This window comes from Aythya fuligula, chromosome 5 (genome assembly GCF_009819795.1).
Source record: "Aythya fuligula isolate bAytFul2 chromosome 5, bAytFul2.pri, whole genome shotgun sequence".
NCBI lineage: Eukaryota > Metazoa > Chordata > Aves > Anseriformes > Anatidae > Aythya > Aythya fuligula.
This window is the reverse complement of record NC_045563.1, coordinates 45,714,345-45,736,151: the sequence shown is the minus strand read 5'-3', so window position 1 is coordinate 45,736,151 and position 21,807 is coordinate 45,714,345. Positions and strand designations below refer to the sequence as shown.

At 43.8% G+C, this 21,807-nt stretch overlaps 1 protein-coding gene across 1 annotated transcript in view; it reads right to left on the bottom strand.

Moving 5' to 3' along the window:
* Positions 1-1,362: 1,362 nt before the first annotated feature.
* LRRC56 (leucine rich repeat containing 56) overlaps positions 1,363-21,807 on the bottom strand; it is a 37,330-nt gene continuing 16,885 nt past the window's right edge. The window contains exons 3-11 of the mRNA XM_032188762.1: positions 15,445-15,541; positions 14,867-15,064; positions 11,224-11,401; positions 9,242-9,298; positions 8,182-8,246; positions 6,730-6,860; positions 5,804-5,982; positions 3,384-3,765; positions 1,363-2,623 (exon numbers count right to left, since the gene is read on the bottom strand). Coding sequence (XP_032044653.1) covers positions 2,431-2,623; positions 3,384-3,765; positions 5,804-5,982; positions 6,730-6,860; positions 8,182-8,246; positions 9,242-9,298; positions 11,224-11,401; positions 14,867-15,064; positions 15,445-15,541 — 1,480 coding nt within the window. The 3' untranslated portion in view covers positions 1,363-2,430. The remainder of the gene's footprint in view (positions 2,624-3,383; positions 3,766-5,803; positions 5,983-6,729; positions 6,861-8,181; positions 8,247-9,241; positions 9,299-11,223; positions 11,402-14,866; positions 15,065-15,444; positions 15,542-21,807) is intronic.

The window sequence follows — 21,807 nt, the reverse complement described above, 5'->3', positions numbered from 1 at the left end:
CCCCCCCCCCATATACCTCCCTTTGGGGCCAAGAGATCCCCCGCATATCCCAGGGCCTTAGCTCCTGGCACTGCTGCTGTGTGCTGCAGGACAGTCCTGCCAGAGCACACTTTGTACCTGCTGCAAGGTGCCACAGCGCTCCTGCCAACCTCTTCACTCCTCTGGCTTTCAAGTCACCTTTGGACACACAAAAAAAAAAATCCATAGTGACGCTGAGAGAACACAAGAACAATTGATCTGAACATGGTTCAAGTACATGTCTCGCACACCCAGCCCGCAGTGCCACACACACACCCGAGGAGTTACTCCACCACGAGATGGTGCAGGGATCAAGGCTGGGTCGACCCGGACAGGCAGCAGGACAAGAGATTAGGGGTCTCCGTGATAGACAAATGATGACACAGAAGGCAGATGTAGTGAGGACTGCTCTGATGACACCCATACACATATTACTAATTATTCAAGCATTTTTACCCTCTAACCATTGACCAGCTCATGGTAATTTTGGAATGCAAGGACAAAAAATCATTTTTTTTCCTCATCATTTTTCCAAGCCCTCTCCTGCACCCCAGTGAAGCTCCTTGCCCAACAACTGCACAGAGCCAAGCTGCGTTTGCTGAGAGCAGAGCTCACGGGCACTTCTGGGAGTACTTTCCAAATGCACACCCAGAGTTTCACATCTGCAGATGCACAGGGGCAGACCAGTCAAGCCACCCCATTTTCCAAGCACAAAAACCCACTTGTGCTTTTTTCAGCCCCTTTGAAACCAAAGATGCAAATGGAGGAGGAGGCTCAGAGTATGTGGAGAACATGGCCCTACCCCTCACCCCTGCTACAGAGAAGGGGCGAATTGTTACCCGCGCCAACTGCCAGGGAGGGCTGCGGACTTCAGTCAGGCTGGGAGGGTGCAGAGTGCTTTGGAAAACTATGCTGCCATTTTCGTCTTTCTTTTCAAGGTCAGATGTTTCTGGTCACAGCCAGTGACACTGGCAAAGAGTCAATTTCAGTAGCCAGTTTAATGACACAGGCACTGTTGTTGGGCAACATCTGGCTGGAAGTCCTGCCTACATCCATAGTATTTCACAGAATGATGTGCCACAGAGTTTTTAAGGCTTTTTGGTGGATAATTCCCTCTGGTGCCCACCAAAACTGGGCAAACTAGTGTCTAGCCACAGACTATTTTGTATGAGAAAGTGGTGCAACTAGCACCACAACAAGCTGAAGGTTTGGGGCTCTCTCTGCCATTTCATTCCTTTCCTTTAAGCTGACCGGTAGAAAGAAGACATAAAACAATTAATTAACTCATCATGTAATTACTGTTTTATCGAGTGATTAAAAACATATATATCTAACATGGTAATTTAAACTATAAAAAACGTAATGATGTTTGGTTTCAGACTGCAACTTCAATGAAGTTGCATGCCCCAGACATTTGGATCAGCATTTCAGTCTGCAGCCACTGAAACAGCTGTTCTGAATCTCACCCAAATATAAAGTAGATGCCCTATTGAAAAACAAGAGATCATTTCCTTACTTTCCTGCCTCATCTTTGCTGCTGCATTATTTAAAATTACACGGTCATATGGAATCGGAAAGGCTATTTGACCTAAAGAACTGGAGGTGAGACACCTGAGTGCACACAGAGGAGGCTCTGACATGGCACAGCCTGCTCGCAGAGGTCAGCACCACTTATGAGATTCTGGTGTGCAATGCCTATCCACAGTAAATGAAATAAGTCCTTCCAGGCAGCCGTGGAGCAAATAAATGTGTTAACAGAGCAACGAGTCACTTCTTCAGCAGTTGGTTCCACAGCAATGCAAGGAGACCGAATGGGCTAAGCTCTGAAACCACCCGGCCTTCTTGGGCTCTTCCTGTCCTGGGGATGTGGGCATTGTGTCTCTCCCCTGCAACACACTCAGGTCAAGGATTCCTCTTGAACCCTTGGCTTTGTCCCTAAATACTGAGGACAACGGGGCTGCTTCTAAGCCAGGCTGGCATGTGTGATAGGAAATGCCCCACGTCCCTCACCTCCTCCAGCCCACTCCGGAAATTGCAGGCTCTAAGCCCTGTCTGGTTTAGTGTCACTGCCTCACTCACCGAGCAGCGCATGATGCAGAGGAGAGGAAATATGTTAAGCCTTGTTCTGTTTTAGTGCATGAACTCTGCAAAAATAACCATGTTTTCTGTAATAAGAGGTTGATTAGCTCTTATGTTGATCAGCAGGTGCTCTTTAAAGAAAGCACTTCTGGACCAGCTGTAGCCTTAATTGAGGCAAATCATAGCATTTGTTTAAACTGCTCTACTTGCACAGCTCTGCTTTTAGCTTGCAGAAACAGCTGAAAGACAGCATCGATCCTTCAAGTGTAAGGACTGCACGCAGTGATTGAAGATCGTGCTCTGTAAATGGCTCCAACACACCCAGGCTATCTTCTAGGACTGGGGACCCTTGCTCCGAGACGTTGTCGAGACACCAGGTCTGTCTGGCAACTTCTGCAGCGTGACCCTAGCAGTCGGGGGCCAAACTGCATTTGCTGGTCCAAACTTCTTTGAGGCTTTTGTTGCTGAGCGAAGAACTGGCAGGTGATGGTTGATCGCTGCGGGGGGACTCTTGTCCATGACAGGCCTGAGAAAAAGAGAGAAAACTACCACAGTGAAATTGCACTCCAGGGCTGGATATCTGCATTCTCCCCATAGGCTCTGCAGTTTCCCACTCTGAAAACAGAACCAAAAGCTGCCAGGCCCAGGATCCACACAAGGTACAGCAGCTTTGCACACAAGGCACGTGCTCTGTGTGCGTACTGTGTTGTAATAGCTACGTTCACTTAGAAATCAAGGTGTCATAACTCTTCAGGTTTAGTTCTTTGAAGAAGCAATATGATGTTAATCTTACAGTAAAAGGGTCAAGAAATAACCATGTTTTGGTGCATGTGACACTTATCTAATGACTACTTGATTTTTCAAAGTGCTTTCTAGCATGAATTGATGTAAATTACAAGGGGAAAAATCACAGTGGAACATTAGGAACTCACTCTGGGATTTATCCAGGGAGTCTTGAACAAGTACTACTAAAAAGCTCTGCCACAGACGTAGACAACAGCCCTGCACTGCGAACATGAGAGTGGAGCAGAAAGGACACAGGAAAATTCTGGGACGTTTTTCAAGAAAATACAAAACTCAAGTGCTCAAGCTATAAGTAGCATGAGAAAATGTTTCATTTAGCTTTAGAAGGATGAAGATAAATGCCAGCACAAATAAAAGGAGTTCTTTTTACAGAACAGGCAGGGGACTCCGGAGCCAGCACAGAATTCTGCTTCTTCCTGCTGTGGAGCCCCTTCTATTTTCACTAGACATCCTGCAGGCAGAGCTGCCAGCAGCATGCATACCTGATGCTTGTTGATCCAACAGCTGCTGGTCCTGAAATAGGTCTCTGCCTGCCCATGCTCCCATCAGGCTGGTGCTCTCCTCGAGATCCGCAGGGTGAAGGCTCATGTGCTGCTGGTGCACTGTGCAGGCTCAGGAGAGCAAGTTCCTTGCCCAGAGGCTGGGCTGAAGTTTCTTCCCTAGCCCTTGACTGGAATTGCTGTGTCCACTGCCTGTCCTCCTCTTGGCTAGGCAGTTTTAGGCACCTTACCCTGTGGTTCCTCGTTTTCCAGCATCTTGCTGCAACACCCCTTAGAGAGGCAGGCGAAGGGCTTTTCGGCGGAGATGGAATTAGACAATGGCTCAGGCTGGAGGACGCTGTGCCTTCCTGAGCATGTGATGAATCTGAAACATGGCAGGGAAACACAGCAATTTACCAGCTTGTCTTACTCCTAAATGGCTGACCCAGTGAATGAAAGGGTCTAAGATTCTGTTCAGATTTTAGCCCATCTAATCCTCAGGTGAAATACACAGAAGAAAAATTGTATTGGTGATGTATGAAGGGAACGTGCAGGCATATATGCTTAAAACCATTCTGTACACAGCAGGGATCCAATTGCTCTTGTCTATTAAAAGAACCAACTGTACCTAATTACCCGATGTGCAGAGTCCGGGGCAGGAACACTATCTAAAGAATGTGCCACCAAAACCCAGGCACAGAAAATTCATCTTTATAACTTTTAACTGACTGACACGTATTTTACTGTTTAGGTAACTATATAAATCTGATATAAATTTTTCACTGAACAGTTTCTGTCACACTGTATGATTTTAAAATGCGTGAATTTGATGGTGTTTTTTGTTTGTTTTTAAGTAAAGATGTTCTAAAAGACCAGTATGCCTGACTCAAGAGCCTGAAATAACACTCAAAGACTTCCAAAGTGAGCAGATTATATAGATCTGACGCTGCATACACTTTTAAATAGGACTGGTTTTGCTCAGATGACTTGTACTTTCCTGGTCAGGATTATTTCCAGCAAGAAGCTCCACTGTCAGAAAATCACACTGGTAGGGGGCACTTCTGAAGTTCAGTGCTGAGACATTTAAATACCTCTCCAAACCTTGAAATATATTTTCAAGTCGCAGAGATCAAGCGTGTGTTTAACTGCCTTGCTGAACAGTCAGTCAACCGCTAATCTTGTATCATGTATATGCTCTGCAAAACATACCCATCTATAAATGCTTGTGATTATCTTGTACGAACCTTGGTTTTTATGGCCAGTTGCTTGTGATCTGGGTGACCCTCCACCCCCGGGTGATACTAGATTTGAAACCACTCAATCTCATAACCAAATTCCAACAGATCTCAACGCATACATCTAAGCCAATCCATTCACTTCTACAGTCCTAAGGGATATGACACAGGCACACAGAGGTACTTTGGGCATTGTCTATTAAATCTAAAAAGATGATGAGATCACAATACATCATACTCAATCTGAAGAAATCATATTAAATCTAAAGAGGTCACGAGATCATAGTTGAAGACTTTTGTGGTCACAGGACAAGAGGTCATTCATTTGAATTTTTCTAAACAGCTGCTGTTCTTGTTAAGGAGATATAATTCACCTTACATTTTATACAGAGAGCCTTTGAATAATTTAATTATTTTACTAATTATGATGCTTACATTTTTTCCAAAACTATTATCTTTTTCCAATTCTTTATTGATCCATTTTGCTCATATAAGAAATATAAACCCCAAATTCATGTGCTAATACTTATTGAAGCAAAAATGTGGTTATTAACAATAGAAATAAATTTAAGTCATACTTTTGCAATTTCTTCTACCTGATATGTATTTGGAATAACCATTATTAATTTTTCTAATAGCCTTAAATACGATATTCAACAATCCTGCCTTCAACCATCTAACTGCAATTCCAGAGAGGTCTTTGGCTTTCTTCCTGAGTAAAAGAGCACATTTCATTTTTAATCTCTTGCCTGAACATCTTCCCAGAATTCCCAGCCGCGTGATTGAACCTTAATCATCAGCTCAACCATGATTTGCATCGGTGCCAACTGGGGTAAGACATAGCTCATTTGGAACAACGGTATTTTATACTAACCTGAGACTGCCACAAATCAACTACACAAGGTAAAAGACAAAGGCATATCCTTCCTCTAAACTGGATGCTAAGCTGGTAGAAGATCAAGTTTATTTCCCTTAGTTCTGTGCTGAAATATACCAACTGATGGGCAGTCACCATGTCCTGCTTAGACAACAGAACAGCTTACTCAGGGTCTGGCTCTACAATAGGGTTTCCAAACTGCTCTCTACAGCATGGATGCCAGATCTCAGAAAACACTGCAGGTACTGATAAATCTACCTGTGAACAGTTAGCAGCACTTGTCACTACACAATGCCAACCCTTCCCAATACCTGAAGACGACTGTGAGACACAGGAGTGGCAGGAAGAATCAATGAGGTCCTCATCAGAAGTCTCCCTTAACTCTTCCTCACTGCTGGCAGCCAGGCTGAAGGCTTCATCCTCTTCTTCATCACTAACAGTTATCTTCACTGCTTGGCCAGCCTTGTCTTGCTGACCTGTTTGCAGGCACCTGGACAACATTGAGTAAGTATTACACATCTAGTTAGCCTTTGAGTTGAGAATATGCAGCAAGCTAAGTGCAGCTTGGGGTAGCCACACAGGCAAATGCTAAGACTGTGGATTTAGTCACCCACAGTGATTGGCCACTTACCTGGAGATCTGGAAAATCAGTCTAAATGGATCAGGCATGTAAGCTGCCTATGACTGAAGTTAACCTGAAGCATCCTGAAGTTAACCAAGTGAAATGGGGCAGTACTAGGATGTGAATTAAGTTCAGAGAAACAAAGTGATCTTTACATCTAAAACAACTATCATCTGTCTATGTGACGGGGGAATCTCAGCATGGTGTTATTTTCCTTTCAGCCTTCCATTTGGTCAGGCTGGCGTGATGCTTTTGAAAATCCTCACGTGCTTTCATTTTTTTTTTCACTGTCTGAATGCAAACACTGACAGGACCAAGAATATCTTACTTGTTATGAAAAGTCATTCCTTATACTCTCTAAGCAAGCAAGCCCACCCTATATGTTCTGAGAGGACAGAACCTCCCCAAGGTTTCTTTTTCCTTTCCCCATCCCATAAACCTCTCAGGAGGGGTACCACCATAAGGATTTCCATCCCTGTCTGCAGGGAAGGAAAGGCAGAAGATGAGGGGCTATCCCATGAAACTGCCACCAGGTGGCCAAAGAGCTTATTTTATTTTACAGCAGAAAGTGAATCCCTGGTCTATTGCATAACAAGAATTCTCCCACACTCTCACCGCTTATGCTGTTCTCTCCATACTCTGAGCTCAGAAAAGACATCCTTCTGGCTCAGATCTTCTCCTCCTACAGAGACATAAGGGTTTTCCATCTTCAGACTGCGCTGTTTCAAGGGGCTCACTGCAGGTGGCTGAAAAATGACAGAAGTAGTCTTGATAACCTCAGAAACTTTCTCCAGCTCAGTTTCTGGACTTTGTATTTCGGAAGGCATCTGTATGCTGTTCCTCCGGAGTGCTGAGATCATCCCTCACCTCTTCTATTTTAAGAAGCCTCATGGCTGCCCTGTACACTGGTATAGTTTTAGGACCTCAGCAGGAGGAACCCAGAGTGGAAGGAACAAATAGGTTTGATTTATATCCCTCTGGCAGATTATTCTCCTGTAAACAAGTGTAAGCCTGCAGCATCTATGCCAATGAGCATTTTAAGACCAGTACTGCAGATACTGCATCACTCAGCGTATGGCTGCAGTCTCCTTTCACATCCCAGTTTACAACACACTGTAATTCAATCAGATGTTCACTTTTGCTTCAGAAAAGCTTCCAGTGTTTGGGCAGTGGCAGCAGAGAGAAAGGGAGGGCTGCATTTTTTCCAGCGGTTCTTTAACATCTGTTGTCAGCATTAAGAGAAGCTGCAGACAGAGCAGAGATGCAGGTGTCCTGTACATGCTGTTTCCCTGATTTAGCACAGCCTGTTTGAACTTATGCACATGTGGCTGTGCTGTACTGAACCTCAGGGACCATAAAAGCTAATCATGGTGAGCCAGACTGCCCACCCTTAATCCCACGGGTGTTCTCTCACTAAGTTACTGGCCCACTGACACGAACAGGCTGACCTGCAGGGCCACAGCACTACCCCATGGCTGAGAACAACAAACTTGGGCTTGATATTTATTTAGTCAACAGCCCCAACCTTTTAGGCCTGACTACCTACACCAACATCAAACTCCTGCAAAATCTTTTGCTAAACAGCTGTTATAGAAATACCACCAAAATTCACAACTCTGCCCCGTGCTTCGACCAGCCAGGATGGCATAAATGACTTCTGTCTGCTAATTGCCCTATTTGGGGGCTCATGGCACGTGTGCAAGGGAGCACAGGCTGGGGTTGCGTCCAGACTAAATACTTGTTGAAAACAAATTAATGAAGTCTGAACTCCATGGCCAAAGTGGTCCCATGTGCTTTCACAGCTCTTTACCATCCCGCCTCAGCAGGGACTAGCACGTGTGCACAGAGGCTTTGTAACATCAGGGCAAAAGATTCTGCACCCTCTTCAAGCACAATTCCCTTTTTTTTGGGGGGGGGGGGGGGTTAGGCTGAGGGGAGCAGGTGTTGGAGGTTGGACTGTACATGAGAGTAAGCCACCAGAAATCACAGTTGCAACTCGGTTTATCATGGAATTTATGTGGGTGAGCTGGCAGGAATGCGAAGTGTACATGTACAAGAAAAACATACACCTAGCTTTTGCCTCCTTGCACGAAGGGCCTTGACGGGGTTCCCACAAATAACTTGGCTGAGTCCTAAGAAAAAAAAAGGAAAAAGAAAATATTTTACTCTGGTGTTTAGCAAAATGTGCTGTCTTTGAAACCAGTCAGCATAATTTCCTACATACAGGGGAGATGTAATAATTCAGGATGTAGGTTCACAGTGCCAGCTTACATGGCCTGACGCTGATGCTAAGAGGCGGTTTCTCTGTTTCCTTCTGCTCCTACCTTGCCTCCTCCACTGTGCTGGTGCAAACACTGGTGTGGTCACATGGGAAGTAAGATCAGGAAACAGAGCCAGAATAAAACAGTATGTATTTTTTTGTTTTGCTGGGTTATTCTTCAGCCAGATCTTAAGCAGGATCAGGTTCCCCATGTGGCTATGCAGAGACAATTTTTTATCTAGCCTGTAGATCAGGTATGTGAAGTCAAGGGACCGACTCCTCTCACTGACCCAACCCTGGAAACCCAAAAGAAAGGGGTAATTGGTGGCAGTGCCCCTGCCATGCTGAAAGCCTGCAGTACACACACTGCACCTTTCAGCATGTAATCCACTGGGGAGCTAATGTGCCTCACCGTGCCTTTCTAGAGGACTACACTGCATGGACCACATCACAACGACTGAACAAGATGTGCCCAGATTTATTCACATAAGCTACACTTAAGTGAGCCCCATCAAGGCTGATAGGTCACTTAAAGGACTGAGCAGGACAGCTTTTGTGAAGGTGTGGTTGAACACTCTGCTCTCAAAGGGAACTTCAAGGGTGCACCACTGCAGCACGTGGCTGTCACAAAAGACATGATGTATGGGAAGGGGGAAGCCCAGATAACTTGCACCTTCTGCAGCAGGGGAAAGTAAAGGAAAGCCCACGCTAGAGCAGGTAAGTGCCACGGAAGAAAACACGCGCCGAACCTGATGTAGCAGTTGCATGGGTGGGTGTTATTCAAAGCACCCAGGCTTTCATCAGCAATAATAACATTCACAAGGAGGTGGAGGTGTGGGAAAGTACAGGATTAAAAAATTATATTACCATATGTCAAATCACTGGAGTCATCTTCTGGAAACAGATCTTCAGCAACCATCGGATCTGAAAGAAGAGAGCCACCATAAAACAGGGGGGCATTGCTACATCTTCCTGCACTTGCAGACCACTGAGCAGTTCCAGGGCTGGAAGCTGAGGGAGGTCTTGGGCTGGATCCAGACTGCTTTGCCACAGCTCCAAGACATGGACCTAAGGGAAAGGTTTCAACAGTGTAAGCAGGCTGTAAACCACACCATCATTGCACACTGCCAATGCAGAGCCTAGGGCAGGAATAAGCTGCCCCTCATTGCTGTCCAACACACCCCTGGCCCCACGGAATGACTACAGGCTTGTCACAGGTACAATCCAAGCCCCCAAGCCTTAAAACGCTTTCCTTAATGCACAGACACCATGCAGGTGGTGACAGCCACCTTCCCAGGGCTGTTAGTCAACCAGGGCAAACCACGTGCCATGACTTACGGAAATCTGGGAATTGCAGTGACATATTTTTCCAGTATCATCTCAGAGACACTTCTCCAGCACAGAAAGAAAGGTACTAATTTAGTTTCATAATGGTACAGGACAGGATGAATTACACAACAGCTAGTGGAGGTAGAGCTGTGAGCTCCTACCTGCCCAACGGCCTGCTGTCCTGGGAGCAGAGTACAGCTGCACCAGCAGCGTGTGCAGCCACCAATTTATAGGAGAACAAATTTCATTTCAGTGCCTAGATGAATAGCTTGCTCTTTAAAATGTCGAGCATCTACCAGCTCCACAGCGGAGCAATCAGCACTGTAATAATGTGGCCATTTCATTAGGAGCTCAGTGTTAGAGGCCTTCCAAATACCTCGTTGCTCACACAAAGCCATGAAGCACACAGCATATGCAGAGTACCTGAGTCAACGTTGCTATAGGAAAGAAGACAATATGGGGATGCTTGAACCTGACCAAGTGAACTCATCAGTTTATAGCTGAAGGCAAAAACGTAAGTCTGGCTACACTAGAAAACAATATGAATTCAAAATGTGCTTGTTCCCCATTGTTTCTCTCAGTCTACTTTGTTAACTAGTTCTCTGAACCATAGCTGATGCTGCCAAAGCAGGATCACTCAGGGATCAAATTTTAATGGATTTTTTCACTACCATAACTACTACTACATCTAATGATTTGGACCTACAGGGATTAAATAAATGACAAACATATGTACTTATTCCAAAACAAACTAAATTTTTAATGGAGTACAGTTGGCAGTCATACCTCAGCCGTGGGGGCTGGGAAGCTAACTGCATTGCCCACACTAATGGGAAGCAACAGGAGCAGTTATAGGAAATACTTTGTAATATTTAATGGAATGTGGTAAAGTGCATGCAGCACGATATGTAAAAGCACAGACATTTGAACTATAACCGAGGCTACAGGCAAAGGGACAACAGATTTATTTTCAAACCATTTACTCTGTCCTAATGAATGTAATGGACTTAATCACAAAGGCAAAGAAAATGGAATAGATGTATTACAAGACCACACAATCACAGTTGCTAGGATGTTGCTACCATTAAGGCGTGGTGACCAAATTGCCTTTCCTATTATTAAATTGGAGTAGGATATCCTGCTACATCCACACGACATGGGATTGACTGCTACCATAGAAAGGGCTGAGAACAGCTGTTGATGAAACATTTTCCAAGCTTTGCTTCTTCTGATCATGCCGAATGAATGCTAAGCACAGACTCCCAGTTACTGCTGCATTCACTTGATGCTTTACAAGTCGTTTGCATTTCTCTGATCTTAGTGGCCAGCTTTGGACAGCTTTCATTTAAATCTGCACCATACTGAATCCCAGCTTCCCCACCTCCCAAGTGAAGAAGACAAAGTTCTTTGTCCCTTCTCTATAATTAAGCTTTGGCTCTGAAGAGGCCAGCTTGCTCTTCATCTTTCTTTTTCACACATCATAACCTGAAAAATGAACCTTGATAGGAAATCTGACGTACCTAACCATGAAATGTCGCTGGCTAAACCAGCTTCCTTGATGGATTCCTTGATGATTAGCCAGTCCTCATTCATCTTCTTGGAAGGAGGGATAGCAGTCTGGCTTGCTGGTATTTCATCCAAATACTCCAGGTGGGGAATGAGCTTTTTCACTTCAGCTCTGTAATTATAACCTGGCTCCTGTAGAAATTGAGAAAGTGGTCACTTGAACAGTTCTGACCGTCCTTCAGAAGCATGATGGGGTTCAATTTGTATGACTAATGTATAACCTGAAATACTTCTATGAAGTAAACCTACTTGCCTCATTCAACTAAAATAAATACCATCAGGAGTTTCATCTCACTGTGCTTTCTCCTCACATGATTTCTAATCAAACTGATCACGAACATGTTCTGAGTGCAAACACATTCCTCCTGCCCAAATGCCTCTCTGCCGTTTATGTGTTGATGACTTTGGTCTTTATCTTTGTTACAGTATATGTATGCTACAAAAATGAAGGCAGCCACTGATGGGAAAGCCTGGGCATCCGCAGCATTTGTCCAGCCTCTTTGCCTGGTTCTGTGATTCTCTGGTTGTTGCATCAACAGTGAGGTTACAGGAAGACTGAAAACAGGTTATGAGTGCAGCTACACTTGCTGATGGATAAAGCTACAGTGCACTGAACGAACTACGCTGACTTTCTGGGGCACTCTTCAGGGTACCCACACATCATTTTATACATCATTAGAAGAGATGACTTATTTCTAACCATACTTTCTTCTGCAAGAGGTTACATGCCAATAGCAAGTGCACAAAAGGCTAAAACAAACTGCTTTGTGGTTGCTTTTCAGTGTGCTGGAAGAACAACATCGTCACCCCCAATGCATGTGGGCTCACTGTGACACCTAAAGGGTGAAGCACAGATGCAGCTCCCTTCTGCTTGTGACCTTGAATAAAATTATTCAAGGACCCGTGACAATGCCTGGGACCTGTAGGCAACAAGGTCAATGAAGAACAGCGACAATTGTGCCCAGAGCACATTGTGAACTGGGCTGTTCTGGTGGATGCCGGCAGTGGAAAGGCATCTCCACGTGGCACTTTCTTCTTTGGGAAAACTTAGCAGTACCTCAGGGCAGACTGGGTTGTGATGCTTTGCAATGGAAATACTGCAATGGAAAATTGTCTCAGATTACAAATGGCAACAATGATGGTGATCTCATACATTTCCTACTCAAATAAGCATAAAGCAAGAGTGCATCGCTAGTGGCAGAATATGAATGGGTGGCTTCCCTGAAAGTGATCAGCTACCTATAAAGCAATTGCTTTATTCAGACAAATGTTATGCTTTTCGGGACATTACGAGCAATATTAGAAAACTCCAGACAGCTAAGTCCTCCTTCAACTCAGAGCCATTATAAACAGAAATCTTTCAGTGGTAGCTGGATGGCTGTACACTCCCTCCCTTCCTCCCTCCCAAAACGCAGCACCAAGGCTGGCAGAGGGAACTCACCAAATAAAGCGTGTAATTGTTGTTGTTAAGAGGCAGACACTGAACTCCTCTAACTGAGCCTTTAATCTTAATTTAGAAAATGAGTCAACCCATCGCCATGTTACCACGTACCACATGTACTCTGAACAGAGCCTGGGTTAGAGCCAATTTATAGCCATGTCCTGTTTGAGAGCAGCATCATGTTACACTCATGGTACATTACTGCAACAGAGGCTACAAAATTTATCATCAGGTTGTTGCTTTTGGTTTAGATAACAGAGGAAGATGAGCTCATCTGAAAATCAAATTACAGAGAGCAAACAGGCAGTCTGAAGAAAGAGCAGTAAATCTAGCTGGACCATTCTGTAGATGAGAAGTAAATAAATAGGAGAGCTTTTACAGAGCCGTAGCAAGAGCCACACTACAACAAGGAGATTGAGGAATGAAAATTGGCCGTCTAGGGCACACCAAAGTGAGTCTGTATCTACTCTTTTCTATATTTAGGTGACTTTTTTATACCCTGAAGAAATGCAAACAGTGTCAGATGAAACCAAGAAAGTGGCAATGCCCAACAAGATGCGCTAGGCAGCCAGGGACAGAGCCAGCTTTGTAACCACCCTAGAGCAGAGCAGCTTCCCAACATGTGGGAGTCCACAGTTAACTTACACTCTGTAAAATGTACTATTGTGCAGAGTCTCTCATCAAATTCTGGCTGGCATTTGAATGCAACAGATTGCATAGAAGTAGAGGCAACCAGTTAGCACAGGTTAATGCAACAAGGCACACCACAATGTAACGTTCCTCTTTCAGCTCCCATTACAAGACAACATGCTGCAGCAGCTCACAGACTGATTTCCTCAGCTAAACAAATCACAGGCAATATGACATTATGATAACTAAAGCCCTACCTTCTGCTGCTTTTATTGAGGAATGTGATCAAGCCAGTAGTTCCATCTCAAAAATACTAACAACTCACGAATCTAAAAAAAATGTGGAGATTTAAAATATGCACCTATCTACTACATGATTGAGTTTTAGTGATAGCACCTCAGTTTTCAAGACTAAGTCCAGGACAAATCTTGGACACCAAACCCCTCCTTTTCTGACAATTAACGGTATGGAAACAATTCCTTTGAAATGCACAGGGCAGATATGTAACATGGTACGTTGGAAACACAGCCCCAGCTCCTGCTCTGCTTTCTTACTCCCCGCATTATCAGCTCTTTATGGTGCCTCTATGGGATGTGCCATCCCTAGTGAATGCTGTGCATTACATACCCATGTGTATGCATATGCTCATGACCTTCCAAAAAAATATGGATGAGAGTATATAGCGTGTTGGCTACAAACCATCCTCTGGTATGTATTTGACTGTATGTGACCAAAATGAAGAACAGTCTCTTTTGACCCAGTTTCTCAAATTCTGATTTTCCTCCTGTTACCTTCAGAGTAGATGCCAAGATGTTTGGATTAATACCCTATGCTATTTTTTCAAAGCAGGGAAAGAGATTAATAAAGCTTTGAGACTGTTCATGTAGAACTAGATCTTCCTTACTTTTCTTGTGGAGTATCCTGAAACCCAAAGCAGATCATGTATTACTTGTTTTCATCTCTGTGACACAAATAATATCATGCTTTTACCAAAATTCCCCTGCAGAACTGATTTTATCACTTCAATATGTACGACGTGAAATGCTATATTTTTTATCTTCAGGTTTTTATAAAAAGTGTTTTTGATAATTTCATTTTACCATTTTAAGGAAAAGGACAACAAGCAATTCCTACAATACAGCTTTTCCCAGTCATTTCAACTTCAGCTTTTGAGCAGTGTGGTCCTGAAGAACTTGCTGTTGGACAGGAGATTTTCCAGAAGAAATGCAAAAGTCTAAAGAGAGACATCTAATTGAGACATTATAATTGGCACATCCCCTAAGAAAAACATCAGCTACTCCTTAACCTGTTGTAAAACCCCTACAAACTAGGATGGACCCCTACAGTTTGTGTCCACACCCTACTTGCTCTTCCTTTAAGACTCCTTTTTGCACTGCAAGCTGTGAGAAGAGGTGTTTATTGGCTAAATGATAAACAGCAGGAGTTTGAAAATTGTTCTTGTTTTTTTTGACACTGGCTGAACCTCAGCAAAAAATTAATGTAATGTGTACAAACCGTGTTCTCACCTCTGCAGATTCTGCATTTGGCTTCAGACAAATAAGATTACCCTCCACAGTCAGACTCCTCAATTTGCAACAAAGTCCCAAATACTGCATCTGGTTGATGTCCTCAATATTGTTCCCTTCCAGGTCCAAAACCTCAAGGTGATCCAACAAACTCAGCTGGCTGAGGTCTGAGATGTTGTTATAGGCTATGTAGAGTTCCTGAGCAGAAGTAAGCAGAATACATAAACCCCAGGCTTGCACAAGTAACACCCAAGATTTGCAGAATATTTGAATACTACATGGCACAGAATGAAATTAGCATGGAAGTGAACATTTTGCAAGTGTGGCTGTTGCCACCTAGGACTAATATGGAAATGAACACTATGCTGCATCAGACATTTTAAGGGTCTGAATGCTATGCCTCAAGTAAAAAAAATATTGTAGCATCTTTTAAATCAACACGTGCAATTCAAGGCATATATTCAAAGTCCTTTAGAAAAACAAAGGGTGAGAAGAGAACAAAGACTGCAATTAAAGAGAGAATTATCAACTGAAGATAGTTATCGGATCATCATTTGGCAGGACACATCCGTACTTACTTTTAGAGAGCTGCAGGAAGATATCCCATCTAAATCTGAGAGCCCACAACGAGCCATCCACAGCACATGGAGATGGGACAATGTGGTTCCAAGATCCCTTAAGAAGGAAACAATTCAGGCTCTATTTGAATGGACAAAGGAACTCGAGACTTGCTTTATGTTTCTTAAGACTTGGCCGCTGCTTCTTGCTTCAAAACATGTCATTTACAAGAAATCACATTAAGAACCGTCACCTTTTGAAGGTGGAGAATACAACTGTAATTCAAACCTTTCTTCCACAGACTTTTTTGTTCTTGTATGCCAATGAGTCCAGTGCCAGTTCCAGTCAGTTCCAGTCCAGTTTGACTCAAAGTCTTCCAAGAGCTAATTCTTTCATTAAGTGAGGTTTGTTTATGCTGGCACCATTTACTCCACGTTTATAACCCAAATATATCTGATCTGACTGCACAGTCATCTCACTCTGTACTTTCATGGAGTTACCTTTCTTGTGTTTTGCAGTTGAAAGGAACAGCACTCTTACCAGATAAGGTTATTTTTCAATCAGCAGAAAATTCTAATTTGCTACATCCTCAAAGAATTTGCAGAAGATAAAACAGTATGGTCACAGGGGCTCTTCTCATCTTGGAATACACCTACCAGTTCCCTTATTCATATCTCATCACTAGGGGCTGTAGGGAAAGAGAACAGCTCTGCACTGCCCTCAGAGAGCCTCTTGCAGCTTTGATGCAGCTTTGCAGCAAAAAAGACTGCATGCTTCGGGGATATTGCACAGGCAGGCAGCCCAAGAGGTCAGGAATGAGTGCTTTTGCAAGTAGGGACAGAGGTATTATGATCTGTGGTTTTTGTCCACAGTCAGAACACTTAAGGCAGGCTGCGTCAGGAGAAAGGAGACTGCAGAAGGCAAAATAAAGCATGGCTGCACAAAAAAAAAAACCAAAAACAAACAACCCCAGATGCCTGTCTCAGGCACTTTGTAAATACAGAGTTGAAAAAGAGCTTCCAGGATGAAATAAACAGGTCTGGGGGACCTTTTTGCTCCTCTGCTTTAGGTGACATGGTTTGTCCACCAGCATTATTCATATTTATCTCACTTCATCCCTTCCCTACCTGCTACAGGGACCCCAGACACTGGTGGTGCCTCTGATCGTCTCCTTCCTGGCTGCTGCAGGTTTAAGTAAGCACAACCTGGATATATCGTATAGCATCTTTAAGGATACTTCTATAGCCTTTGAAGTACAGACAGGGCTGTGGAGCTAATGGTCAAAGCAAGTAAGAAAAAACCTCAGCCATATGACATCTCTCTGTCCAAGGCTGCTCCTTGTTTACCATGGCATCCCCGTATGTCCTCATGTCTCAAGACCTTGTAAAAAGATTTTCCAGAGACCATTTACACTGCATATTTTATAAACAAAACACTGGTCCTAAAGCTTCCTTAAGGAACAGATGCCTCTCAAAGCAATAGTTACAGAAATTTATTATTTGATTTGTAAGCCGTGTGCCTATAATAAGAAAAATTAAATTATAAAAACAGAACCTACCATCAACCAAGGCCAAGACATCAATAAACGCAAATATGGCAGTTACAAGTAATGTGAAGGAAGGGCATTGCTCATTTCATGACCCACTTGAAGCACCGATCAGTTTTTCAATTTTCAGGATCATTTTGGGGCAGAATTGTCTTTCTTGTAAACCACCAGTCATGGGTACATGAAAACGGTCATTCTTATCTTCAGGTTGTTGAAACAACCCTAACCTTATTATTTTGCACACGGTGTAGTAAGGAATGACAGGGATTTTATTTGTCTTGTACTTCTCATGTGAAGGTGTTTTGCTACAAAAGGAGTTTTTGTTAATATGCTTGTTATTAACAATTTTTTTTTCTGTTAATAAACAGGATGCCAAACCAAAGCAATTTATTAATTCCTACACAGTTTTACACAAGGCCCTGAGAAGAAACAGCTATCCCTTCTACCACTAAAACCTTGATCTCTTAATACATTTTGAAGAAGCAGTCCCCTGCTCCTACTCAGAAGTCCAATGGTCCCAGAGTTAAATCATATTTTCCCGTGTGCAAATGGGACAGCTACGGTTTCCAATTCCACTGCCAGCTAGAGATAAATCAAGTGCACACGAACGTGAGCAGTCCCTGTTCATGCTGCCTGCAAAGTCACGTGCAGCACTAGGTTCCCTATGAATTATTAGCTAATGTATCTTCAAGCATTCTCCTACGGCAGATACAACCAGAAAAATATGGTAATTACAATTATTTCTAAAGCACACTTGGTTCACTCTGTACAGTTCATGCTGCAAGCTGCAGAGCCTCAGATCAATTCCTGTTCATTGAATAGGTTACAGCTCTGACTCTCCTAGAGCTAACCTGGGTGCAAATCAGGAGTAGCATGTTTGAGGTTATACTGATCAAAACTGCCCAGAGAGAAGAATTAGGGGATATCTCGCATGTCTTGGGTACCTGGACAAGGCAGAACTCCTGCATGTTGCAAAGCAACCCAGCATTTGATAAGAGGGTTATTAAAAGTGACCGTGTCCCCCCAAGTGACTGTGTGTCTGTGCCCAGGTGTCCCTCCTTCCCTACTGCCCATGGCAGAGAGCAGAACTGAGCTTTCTCTCTGCCTAACCCAGACTGCAAACCTTGTGCTGCAAGTTAAAGACAGGAACAAAATTCTCCTAACTGACTCGGTTGTGTTAGCCGCTGACGTTTTTAGTTCACACAGCCAAATTTTGGCCCTGCAGATCTTTGCTGCTGCGCCCATAACGAGTGATCTTTGGTCAGAGGCGCTACAGCAGCACAGTGCACCTGCAAATGTTTTAAACTGACAAAAGACTCATTTGGAAGCTGTGTCAATCACACTGCTTTATCAGAAAAAAACTCCCTCTAAATTAATTAATATGGATAACTCCCCCCTGGAGTGTGGCTGCTGTAAGGCTGCAAAGCTAAGCTAAACCATTGACTGGCACTGACCTTAATGAGACACACCGGAGACAAGAAGCTACCTGTGTTGCGTACGGTACAAATGTACAGAAAATGACAGCACCTGCTCCAAAAATAGAGATTAGCAGGAAGAAGATGAAATGCTGTAGAAAGCTTGTGGCAGCAGGTTGTAAGACAGCACAGGACTGCCCTGGTGATGTGCAAGGCACAGAGAGCACGCAGGAGGAACCAGAGGACACTACTGAGGAAACACAGCTCCCATTAATACATTCAACAGGTCACTCAATTCCAAGAGGTGAGCGTCCTACCCTGAGCGATGGGGAAGCTGCTAACTTTACAAAAAGGGCAAGGAATTAATAGGCAAAGCAGCTATAAATCCTGCTCACTTCTGCAATGGTTCACGCAGGGCACTGAAGCGGAGAGGCAGAGCATGGGGTGGGAATGTGCACGTCATATCTCTGGCTGTGATAAACAGAGGGTTACAGTCTCTGAGGTCACCAAGCCAGTGTCCTCCAGAGGAATTACTCCGCACACAGATACGCATTTGCCTACGCAACGTGCACTGAATACCAAATCACACTTTTAATACCTAAAAGTGCTAAGAAATCAACAAAAGCTCCCCTACTTTCACCTTGAAGCCACGAACTTATAATTATTATCATAATTTTTTCATTAAAATGAATAACCAGAAGGGTTTGCAACTGAAGCTCCAGCTGTCTCCAGATACTGCTGCTGGGGAGGGAACTCATCAAACAGCTCTGGGTTTCTGTGAGGGTCTTGGCAACACCCTCCCCACTTGTGTGCAACCATGGGATTTTTTTCCCATGAAATGTGATGCTCCCATCCTGTCATCACTCCCCCAAACTGGGGGGAGAGCACAGGGGCAAGGAACAGTTTGGCTGACAACACCTAATAACAGTTTGGGAAATAAGAACATGTTCTTCCATTAATCCAGCATTCTTGTTCTTTAGGGATTGACTCGTTTGAGCCAAAATTCTGCTGGATGGAGAGCAGACCTTGAGAGCCAAATCCTGCTCTTGGTTTCACCATAATAAATCTTGAATAGTTCCACTGAGCTCAGGCTACCCAGTAAACACTTGACAGCACCACCCCGAACAGAACCCAGTCCTGCACAGCCGTCAGCTTCAAGACCATAATTTCTTTTGGAAACTGTTTTATAATCATTCACCTATAAATAAAGCACTAAATCCATTGAACTTGCAAGCAATATCTTAAAACACACACATCTGTTGAATCAATCTGCAGTAGCAATACATCTAAAATTGTGATCCAGGCTGGTATTATTTATTTTCAAAGGTCACTCAGAAAATGAACATGCCGGTGTTCAGAAAGAGTTTAAAAGAGTGACTGAACTACTGTCTTACAAAACAAAGACAAAAAAATCTCTACAGAGATCAAGCTGAATTTATCAAACCGAATAGTGATAACAACGATCCGGCCCATATGTCAGTACACAATGGTTTTGTTGTACTGATAATTCTGACATCAGAAGCAAAAAACTTTCAAAGCCTGGCTGTTCTTTAAATCAGTAACATATGTTCTAATAGGGAGCTTACATAATAGCTTCATTGTACTCTCAAATAGCTGTAAAATACTCGAAATTGTAAAACTGATTGCACGCATGTGTTGCTCTTACTTGATCAAATCCATGACAGCCCCCAGCCTTGCAAGCAGTGCTAAGGCCATGTCCTCATGTCCCTGCAGCCCAACAACCTTCACCTGAATGCAAAGACCTGACTGCAGAGATGCAGGACTGCAGCCTTGCTCGCTTTTGTACTAACTTTTCCAAATTCAAGTAGCAATGTGCTGAGCCCCTTGGCTCGGATGCCCTCTGTCTTGCAGCTCGCTGCGCTCAGGTTGCCATTAGCACCTTGTGCTCCCTCACACAAGGTGCACGGCTAGGGAGCACAGCCTGTCCTTCCTGCCAGGAGCGTGATTCTGGGCTGAAATGCCAGGGAAACGTAACACCTAATCCTGTGGCCTCGTTCTTCCTTCTGAACTGCAGAGCTTTTTCTCAGTAAGTGTTCCTAACCATGTCAAGACATGCTGTCAGAGACTTCAAAAGCTAAGCAAAAAAAGGACTTGGCCAGGCAATTCTCAATTCATAACCTTAGACACAGAGGAAAGAAAGTGTGTTTTAGTCACCAGGGCTGAAAAGAAAGCCTGCATCTACCAGTGGTCTTTTTAAATGACAACCATGCCGTGAAGTTCTGTTTTTGTGACTTTTTTTCATGGCTATTTTCACAAAAATATTTCCTTGTGAATGAAAAGCTCCTGTTGCCCAGGGACTTTGCAGGAGGGTGGGTGTCTGTTATCCCATTTTTGGGAGATAACCTTCAAAGGAATAAAAAGCTGTTTTCCACATGGCCTGCAGTGCTGATGGCACTGGCAGCATTTCTCCCAAGAAAAAGATTTCACTGTTTTAATTCAAGGATTTTTTTTTTTTTTTTTTAATTTCAGGTTTGAAAGGAGGATGAAGGTATGGCATAACACTTTTAACCTGTGGATCTCTGCCTCACACTTCACAGACAGCAAAACTGATCTCAAGGGAGGAAATACAACTCCCCTGGTGATGCACAAGTGATAAAACAGGGAGAGCACTCAGGTTTTTATGCCTTGTCCAGCCCAGTACAGTCAGCAACTCTGCCTTCTCAGCTTCATGGTTGCTCCAAACCGAGACCCAGCTGCCACGGCTTTCATGGGCTTGCTAAAGGACATTGCGATCATCACGGGGCCACGTGCTTTTGGCCAGCACTTCCCTCTAAAGCAGAAGATCTCAGCCCCTCTGAGCCACATCTCCAGGCTGTTCCTCTCCTCCTGCTTAAGACACTTTAATACAGTATTGTTTCTTCTCTTTGAACTCACTGTGGCAGCTGCAAGATTAAACTTGCAATTACTTCATCTTCCATGGCAGATTATACCTCCTTTAAGCCCTGTTGAGACCAAAGGACGGAGGTCTTGGAAAACAGAACAGAGCACCAATACACACGGTTCTGGAATGAGTTTCTAGCGGGCCCAGGTGTTTACTTCTGTTAAATTTAATATGCATGGCAAAGCGAACTGTAGCTTCAGTTTCAAATGCTTTCATTCTTAGCTGCTGTCATAAAACCCAGAGCAGAGTAACAGGCTTGATCAAAGCTAACATACCCAGAGTCACAAAGAGCGGTCCTCCAAACCTGTCAATATACACCACGCACAGGAATGATAACAAAATTTTGTGTTAATTGCCTTTTGATCACTAAAATCGCTTGTCAGCCTAGTTACCTGGCTGCATTTTAGCAGGTAGTGCATGGGTAACAATGAACTCTCAGTTGCTTTACCTCAGCTCCCACAGCGTAGAAGCAGTAGGGGTTGCTATGCTGATTATACAGGCCAAGACCTGCCCTTGACCT